The sequence below is a fragment of the Ixodes scapularis genome, unplaced genomic scaffold (genome assembly GCF_016920785.2).
Source record: "Ixodes scapularis isolate PalLabHiFi unplaced genomic scaffold, ASM1692078v2 ptg000597l_1___fragment_1__unscaffolded, whole genome shotgun sequence".
Lineage (NCBI taxonomy): Eukaryota > Metazoa > Arthropoda > Arachnida > Ixodida > Ixodidae > Ixodes > Ixodes scapularis.
The window spans coordinates 1,877,083-1,886,601 of NW_024610006.1; the positions used below are offsets into that span (position 1 = coordinate 1,877,083).

General features: G+C 50.8%; 1 protein-coding gene across 1 annotated transcript; it reads left to right on the top strand.

The window, feature by feature from the left end:
* Positions 1-5,724: 5,724 nt before the first annotated feature.
* Positions 5,725-6,634, top strand: LOC121834187 (Fanconi anemia group J protein homolog). The gene is made up of 2 exons (XM_042287929.1): positions 5,725-6,456; positions 6,551-6,634. Exons 1-2 carry the CDS (start codon positions 5,725-5,727, stop codon positions 6,632-6,634), a joined length of 816 nt encoding a protein of 271 aa, XP_042143863.1.
* The last annotated feature ends 2,885 nt before the right edge of the window (positions 6,635-9,519 follow it).

The window sequence follows — 9,519 nt, forward strand, 5'->3', positions numbered from 1 at the left end:
GCTCCCAATAGTTTTCGCCATTTGCCGATCTCGTCGAAAAGAGATTGTTTACGCTTTCGCGCGACGCCTCGGTGGACGGAAAAAAGGAAGCGCGGTGCTTGCCCCACGTCGCGACGTGTTTCACGTACTCCTTGTTCGCCTCTATCAGTGTAGCGACCGCCGACCGAGCTCGCCTCACAATCTCCGAGTGCCGCTCGAAATTCTCGTGCGCCTTTCGAATGCGATCAAACTCCACCGTCGCTACAATGTGGTACGGGGCTTTGATTTTGTCCAACAAATCCTTGTCGAAACCCTCGTACTCGCCAAAGGCGACTGGGTCCTTTTCGTGCGTCTGCGGGTATCTATCGATGGGTCCGCTCATTCCCCACTCGCGGATCTTATCTCTACGTTCGCGCTCCGTAGTCATTAGGGATTTGAGTTCGGAAACATTTTTGCGCAGCGTCTGCAAGTTACACTTCGACTGGCTAATTATCTTTTCGATCCATAGTTCGGGCGCAGCGTTCATGGTGGCCAGGATCGCGTCGTTCCAAGTCTTTAGGTTTGGTACGCTCGAAGGCAGTTTCACGAGCGGAGGGGCACTAAGCAGGCCGCTGTCACCGAGAAACTTTCTCATGTTTTCGTAGTCTCTGTGGCGTTCCTGTACGAGCCGATAGAGTCTATCGAAATCGTCTTTGGGAAACTTTGACTTGAGACGCACTTTCCACTCGTACAAACCTTTGGAGGTGGCGCGAGCAAACAGAGACGCGGCGTCGGCCTCGTCAAACATACATTTGCCGTGCCTCGCGATTAAAGGATAGTAAGGTCCCAATTTTTCCATTTTTTCATCGACGTCGCCGCTATCGCCCACGCCAGCGAGGAGTAGTCGTCGTAACTCGTTCAGGTGCGGTTTCAATCGCTCAAATTTTTCGTAGAGCACCTTCCAGTCGACGTCGATCAAGGCCTTCCTAATGTCCTCCTCGTCGTTCTCCAGCCAGCGCTTTCTCAAGACGGCGTCCTTGCGAACGGCACCGAGGTCCCTAGCAAATTCTCTCAGGAGATCCTCTAGGCTCCGAAACTTGGCGTAATGTGCCAATAGTGACGTTATGAAGGCGCTACCGTCCTGCAAATACTCGTCAGGTTTAATCTTGTTAAACAAGTCCCTCGTCTCTTCCTCTTCGCAGACTTTGTGCGCGGCCGGATGGGTCACCGCCCAGACGAGCGCGTCCCTATGTTTGTGCTCCGTGTAGTTCTTCAAAATCTTTTCGAACGCGTCTAGTATGGCCTGCAACTCGGTCGGCGACAGCGTAGGTGCGGAGAGAAAGACGAACCGCTTGACGTTGTCAATCTTTGCGATTTCGCCAACGGCTTTCAAGAGTTCCGGAGAAAACTTTTCGTCGATAAAGGTCTGGGCATATTCAACCTTGGCTTTCAACTCGGCGTAAATGCGAAGAGTCTGACCTTCCTCGGCGGCGACCCAGCGAACGAGCGCCGCGTCCCACTGCGGCGTGCCCGCGGCATCGAAAACGGCCCGGAGCAGTGGATCGAACGCTGGATGCTGGCTAGACCACGAAGAGTGCCGCGTGACTTTCTTGCACCACTCTTCGAAGAGTCGCTTAAACTTTAGAACGGAATCCTGCCAGATCTGGGACGGGTATCGCTCGAGCACAGAGTTGTACTTTTTAAACGTAATGGTTTTAACGTCGTAGTACATTCCGCCGCTAATGCCGTACAAGTACTTGTCCACGGCATCTAGGTCGTACACGTCCAAGTCGTACAAATTACTAAGCATGTCGTCGCCAGCAAATTCCACGCCCAACGCCTCGGCGTACTGCTTTATCACGTCCCTGGTCCTGACTGTGTACATGAATTCGCCCAGGACGTTGTTTGGGTCCTTATACATTCTGTAGATCAAGTGTTTGAGGGCCGGGATGACTACGTTGCGCAGAAACCCGGGCTTGATTTCTCGCTGGCCAGCGAATCGACCTTGGACTGAATGCTCTTGAGATAGAGTGTGTAGGAAAAGACCAAGTCTATGGCTCGCTTCGGATCGTACAACGCCGTTCGAGTGTCGTTAGCGTGGTTCGCCACAATGTAATCAAACACGCGATTGGCCGTGTCGCCGTAGTCTTTGTAACGGGTAGTTTCGACACCAGCGTTAGAGTACAGCGCGTAGTAAAAATCTTTAAAGTAGTCGTCGACTCTACTTTCCAACCTTGCCTCAAACCCTATGGGAATGGCTTTCAAAGGTTTGAACAAGAGATTGTCGGTGGTCATTTTTTTATTTCAGCTACAGAAACACGTTTTCGCCTTTAGCGCGTTTATTTCTATAATAGGTCATTGCCGCGTAAGTCACGACTCCCGCTGTGGCCAGGACGGCAACTCCACCGACGACGTACAGCCAACCGCTTCCTTCGTCTTCCGCTGCAACAGTATGATACGGCGTCTTGGCGACGTCCGACACTTTTTCGTTGCGCGTCGTTTCTTTAGGAAGAGCCGAATCTCGAAGAGACGGTATCGCGTCGTCCGACCGTCGTCTCTTGGCCGCCTCCGCCGAAGTCTGAGGGGACGTTTGGGCGACGCCCGACTCCTTCTCTTTGGGCGTCGTTTCCCTAGGAGGAGCCGAATCCCGATGAGACGGTATCGCGTCGTCCGACCGCCGTCTATTGGCCGCCTCCGCCGCAGTCTGAGCTGATGTTTGGGCGACGCTCGACTCCTTCTCCATGGGCGTCCTTTCCTTAGGAGGAGGGGGAGGAGGAGGAGGAGTCGACGGCGACTCGTTCGTGCTATCCCGAAGAGACGGTCTAGCGTCGTCCGAAAGTCGTCTCTTGGTACCGACACCCCTCAGCTTCGAGTTGTAGCTGGAAATTAAAGACTCGACGCCGACATAGGCCAGACCGTTGTCGTAAAAGGTCTCGATCAGGCTGTCTACGTCGTGAAGGTCGGCGTCGTACAGCTTTTTTTCCTCGGTCTTCATGACCACCTCGACGCCGGCATCTTTCAGTCTGTCTCGCGTGTACACCGTGGCCAGGAACTTGCCGAGTAGATTGTTCTGATCTCTGTACATTCTGACGATGACGTGTTTTAAGGCTGGCACGGCCACCTTCTCGTGTTCGGCCTTGAGCTCGGCGGACCTCTTAAAGTGAAGAAGAAACGCGGTGTATTCGTTAATCACGTCGTTCATTCGGGTCACGTCGTTAAATAGACCAAGTATAACGTTGCGATACTTGGCCACGATGTAATCGTACGCGGCTTTCATTATCTCTCTGTCGGTCCTGTACCCCGTGTGCGCCCCGGCTCTATCGTACAAGTCTTTAATGTGCACTCGCAAATAGTCGTCCATCGACTTTTCGAGTCGTTCTTCAAACTGAGAAGGAGGCTTCTTGAGTATAACGTTATTCTTATTAGACATTGTTAGGTGTTTTGTATTAGTCCTGGACGTCAGCCGTAATCTTTGATGTTGTATTCGGAAAGAGCTCGGGTCACGTCATCTACAAAAAGCGTCTTGCGGTGTTGCATCTGGGCGTAGACGACGGCCTTTCCGACGACCTCGGTGACGAATCTATCGACCTCGAATTGCATGTTACCGTACACGTTCTCTGATATGCGATCGATCTCCATCTCCTTGGCCAATCGACGCAATTCGTTCTTACAGAGAACGTCGTCCACGGCAGTCGTCCACGGCTGTCCAATTGCTGCTTCTTCTTATTCTTGGCTACCGTCCTCTTTTGCCGGGTCACGTTGTTTGAGGCGTTTTTTATGCGCGCCATATTCTCACCATCCATCTCCTCTAACGATATAAGCGGGAAACTTCAGTTTTTTATTTGAAATCGACGTTACAATCATGTTACGCGTATACTACGACAACCTGGCAAACACCATCGCGACCGGACTTCGAAATCCCGGCGACTCCAGCGTCTTTGTCGACTTTCTCTACGCCTTGGAGACTATGCACGCGGCGACGATCCTTCTCGTCGGCCGCCCCTTCATGACGGTAGGCGCAGCGCTGCATCGATTCCATAGCCGCACGAAAAACAGATACAGACTCAACGTGTACGTCTACATGAGACTGGTTCGGACGGAAGTCTGGTACCTCAAGACGGCCTGTCGATACATCGACTTTCGCCTCTACCGCGACGACGCAAGCGCCCTCGGTTCGGTGATCTGCGACTACACGTTCGAAAGCGGTCGAGTGTACGCGAACGCGACCGCCTTTCGCTACGAAGAGGCCAGCAAGATTCTGTGTCTGACTCTGACCGACTCTCTCACCTTCTTTGTGGCCTGCGTTCGCAAGTTGAGTTACCTGCTTGACATGCCTCCCGATCGAGTCGTTTGCAGCGTCGTCGAGCCACGCACCGTGAAAAACGCCAGAGTGTATCGAGATTTTATGAGCCTGTACGAGAGCGTAGATCCGAGGTACTTTAGAGTTTGCGATTACCTTGACTGGTTGTGTAGGTATCCTTTGTTTGGGCAATAAAAATTAAAAAAAACCGTGCACGTTGAGTTTTCGTCTCAATCTCCTCGCGTAAGCATGAGTAACGACGTAGATATGACCAAGGTCGAAGAAGAAGAAGAAGAAGAAGAATGGATAGTGTTAGACGAATGGAACGATGGCGATGATGAAAAAGAGGAGGGAGAGATTACGGACGACGAGGTCAACCACTCCGCTCAGACTATTTATAGTTCCGAAGACGAGACGAACGATCGGTATAATCGTTTCAAAAACGAACGTTGGCGGGTATGGAAGAGGCGCCCCGCTACCGGCTCGTACTACCGGGCGACCGGATACCTTACCCCGTACAAGTGGACGTCTTTGAAACAATGTTGCGCGGATTCGGAGAAAAAGCCAACGTCATGATAGAAGCTCCTACCGGATCGGGCAAGACAATGGCCATGCTCGGAGCCGTTCGCGAATGGATAACGACACGACCCAGCGGCAAAATCTACCTCTGCTCTAGAACGCACCAACAGCTCGACCAAATGGTAGCGGTGGCCAAGGCGTTCATCGGAGACGCAGCGCACATTTCTCGTCTCGTCGGCAAGGACCGAGTCTGCCTCTTGGAACGGGAAGTCCACAGCGGTAACGTGCCCCAACTCTGCAGTCAACACAGGGCCTCGTCGACGTGCCGATTCTACCGCAATTGGAAAGAGCAGCATGGACCAGAGACGCGTTTGCCCGACGTTAGGGACATCGAGGACTTGGTGGAGAGTTGTGCTGCAAACGATATCTGCCCCTACTACGTCAACGAACAGTACTACGTAGCCAGGTCGAAAATAGTGCTGGCTCCCTACAACTACTTGATCGATCCCTTCGTCCGTAGCACGCTCAACATCAATCTCAGCGGCGCGATTCTGATCCTCGACGAGGCGCACAACATTGAAACGTTTTGTAGAGACGCCATGTCCCTACAAGTGTCCAGATCGCAGCTTCAGACGTACGCACGACGATTTTCTCGCTACGTCGAGCTTCGCGAATTCTTCGAGGGGCTCCTGGCCATGATGAACGACGTTGGATATGCGATTGTTCGCGGCGATGATCTCCTGGCCAAGACGAGACGCTACCTCAAGACGGACAACGTGAGCCTGGGTCAAGTCGTGAGTCCCTTAACGTCTCGACATCCTTTGTCCGACCGGTTAAACACCACGTTGATTGACCGCATCGTCACTCAGTTTTACTACCCCGAGATATTTGGTGCCCAAGGCTTTGCAATGTTTGTCGTCCAGGGTCGCGAGTCGCCAGAACTCAGGATGACCTGCATGGACTCGAGTTACGCCATGAAGTCTGTGTCGTCGTGCACGCACTCTATCGTCCTGGCCTCGGGGACTCTGAGTCCGATGTCGTCGTACGAAAAGGAATTGGGCGTCTTCTTTACTCACAAGGTGTCCGCCAAGGAACACGTCGTGTCCAAGCGTCACGTCTTTGTCCGTAGGATCTCGCATTCGCTCAAGGGTGACAAAGAGTTTTACATGACTTACAGCGCATGCCAGAACGAAGAGCTAATCAAGGCCGTAGGTTCCGTCGTCTACGAGTCGACCAAGATCCTGAAGAAAAATGTCGGCGAAACAAAGGCTGGCGTCCTGTGCTTCTTCCCTTCTTACAAGCTACTTCAGACCTGTCCAGACGTGTGGCGCAAAGTGCCTCTATGGCCCAAGTTGGTCAAGGTGGTCGGCGGGCATCTGTTTCTGGAAGATTCTGAAAACTCGGACCTCTTGTTCGATAGGTACAAGACTGCGTTGATTGACGGAGAGCCCGGCACGGTGGCCCTGTTTCTAGTCGTGCACAGAGGCAAAATGAGCGAAGGCGTCGACTTCTCCGATTCGCTGGCTCGACTCGTCGTATCCGTGGGGTTACCCTATCCGTCGTATCACAGTCCGGACGTAAAGGTCAAGGTCGAGTTTAACCGCAGCAGGGGCGGAGACGGGGACGAATGGTATAAAACGCAGGCGATGCGAGCGGTTAACCAGTCCGTGGGACGCTGCGTACGTCACGTGAACCTATTGCCCGACCGTCCTATTGCTCGACAGTAGGTATTTTAGACCCGACGTTTGGAGCGATTTATCGCATTGGGTCCAGGTCTGCGAAGACGAGTCGTCCACCTTCAAAGACACGAAGAAATCTTTGCTCGAGATAAACTCGTTTTTGAACGGTCGTCTATGAAAATGCACATCCTCAGTTTGCACACGTATCTGCGCGAACACAGATACACGGCTAGCCGACAGGGCTACGCTTACTGGTATTGCACGATTCGCGACGCTACTATTGCTCCTACTCCAGCTGCTTCGGTCAACAGCGATCCCGTTTCGACCGACCAGGCTCCAACACGAGTCGCTACTGTTCCATCGGACAAGCGGGGACCGTCCGACAAGCCTATACTCGAATCGTGCACGTGCGAGACTGCTCCTACACCAGCTGCTTCGGTCAACAGCGATCCCGTTTCGGCCGACCAGGCTCCAGTACGAGTCGCTACTCTTCCACTGGACAAGCGGGGACTGTCTGACAAGACTATACTCGAATGGTGCGTGATTGAATACGCCAATACTCTACCGTCGGTAGAAGAATTTCAAACGAGATACAACCTGTGGACTGGTGGAAGGGACAAGTTCGACGCAGGAGTGTTGAAAAACTTTATGACTGCGCCGATACCTCCCTCTTCGGACGAATATGACACCTACGTTAGAGAAGTGGAGATTGCCATGTAGAAGCTGGGCATATATTTTACTCCGACAATCGTCTCAAACCTCATGGAATTGTACGAAAGATTGCACGGACTGTCGGACGCAGACACGCGCGAGCTGGTGTTGCACTTTTGGAGAAAGCCCAAGGCCACCGAGTGGATTCTCGTCGAGATTCTTCTCTATTGCATAAAGGTGGGCGTCGGTGTCTACGACATCGTTGACGGGCATCTCGACTGGATTCGAGGCGAGATCCGGAACGACATGCTGCGCAACATTCGGGACCAGTTGAGTGCGTCTTTCGACCCGGACAACGTGCAGCGAGACAAGTTGGAGAAGGACATTCTCGCGTACCGAAGAGACCTGCGAAGACTCTCTCGACAAGTGTGCGTCAACACGGACCACGAGTTTACGCACGAGTTTAATGCACCACTCTCTGGACATTGCGAAAACTACGTGCCGTGCAAGAAAGGCCGATGGTATCTATGGTCTTAATAAAATACGTACGAATGATTGTCGAAGCTGTTTCTTTGGAAGCTCTGTACTCGCGTTTGAGCGAAATTGATTGATTGATTGATTGATTGGGGTTTTTTGGCGCATCAGCAACTAAGGCTATATTGCGCCAAGCTTATACTATTGCAATTCGGGTTTAAGAAGAGGAAAGAGCTATTGTAGCGAAATGTATGATAAAACCATGAACATGAATGTGTATAAGTGTAAACAATATGACAATGAGTTTAGGATAGAAAGTAAAATCACAGTCGGTGTAGAAGGCCGATATCTGTGAGGAAATTAAAAACACAACTATATGGAATGAGCGGTTCGTCACCTAGTAGTAAGGCAAGGTGTAGTGGAATGTGTTCTTTATAAAGCAGTGAGTAGTGTTTATACCGGCATTGGTCATACATAGGGCATTCAATGAGTATGTGCATAATACTTAGAGGTAGGTTGCAGTGCACACATTCAGGGGCCTCCTCCCCGCTCAAGAGGTGTCCATGTGTAAGACGAGTATGACCGATTCGTAGCTTACACAGTACGACTTCGTAAAAGCGCTCCCGATATCGGGCGCTCTCCCACTCGCCTAGAAGAGGTTTGATTGCATGTAGTTTGTTGCCGGTTTCGCCGTTCCACTGCAGCTGCCACTTTGCTTTGATGCAACGTTTCAGATAATTGTGGTAATCTTTGTAGGGTATTTGGTGTGTGTCAATTTCTCTATCATTAGCAGAACTGGCTGCACTATCAGCTGCTTCATTATCAGGAATGCCAACATGGCTAGGAACCCAGCATAAGACTATGTCAAAATTTTTCGTTGCAGCCAGGATTATCTTGTACTTTAACTCAGAAACCAGTGGGTTTTTTACACGGTTCATTGATGCGACAGCCTTCAGAGAGCTTAAAGAGTCGGTGTAGATTACAGCGTGAGAAAGGCGTTTTTTGATTATGTAATCAACAGCTAACAACAAACCATAAAGTTCTGCTGTTAGTATAGAGGCTTTTGAATTTATTCTCTTCACCTGATTTACCGATGGTCCCACCATAGCACAGCCTACTACGGAGTCTTTTTTTGTCCCGTCTGTATAAAAACTGGCATACTTGTGATATTTGGTCTGAAGCTCAAAGAAGTTCTGCCTTATGACTTCCTGTGGAACATTCTTTTTGTTATACTTGGTCAGTGTAAGGTCGCAATGTATCTGGCAGTTGTTCCATGGAGCTATTTCCGGAGGGTATTGGACCAACTGAGGCTTTGCATCCATCCCAACGGATTGTGCTGCAGTATTATTCCTCATAGAAAAAGGGGGGACTGTAGAAGGTTTGTTTTCAAATGTGCGTTGGAACTTGATCGTCTCAATATTATCTCGAACGGGGTGCTCCGCGACCGAGCGAACCCTGACAGAGTACATAAAACCCAGGGAAAACCTCCTATACTCAAGGGACAATTCGTTTGCTTCCGCGTAAAGGCTAAGCACTGGGGAGGTATGAAATGCACCAATAGCCAGTCGCAGTCCTTGATGATGAATAGGATCTAATATCTTTAGAACTGATGCCCGAGCAGAGTTATAGACAATACAACCATAATCAAGCTGGGAGCGAATGACTGAGTGATAGATACGCAGCAGACACAGTCGGTCCGAGCCCCATGATGCATGTGACAAGACCTTAAGGATGTTTAGAGATTTAAGGCACTTGAGTTTTAATCTCTTAATGTGTGGAACGAAAGTCAACTTGGAATCGAACACAAGGCCCAAAAACTTGTGCTCATTTTTTACAACAATAGGAGAACCATACATGTTCAAAGACGGTTCCTGAAGAGCACCACGTCGACGAGAAAAGTTGACACAAGCTGTTTTTTCGGGAGAAAATTTAAACCCA

Coding starts and splice junctions, on each gene's coding strand:
- LOC121834187 (XM_042287929.1), top strand. CDS start 5,725: ATGACCTGCATGGACTCGAGTTACGCCATGAAGTCTGTGTCGTCGTGC. Junction 6,457..6,550: donor ACCAGTCCGTGGGACGCTGC/GTACGTCACGTG, acceptor CATTGGGTCCAG/GTCTGCGAAGACGAGTCGTC.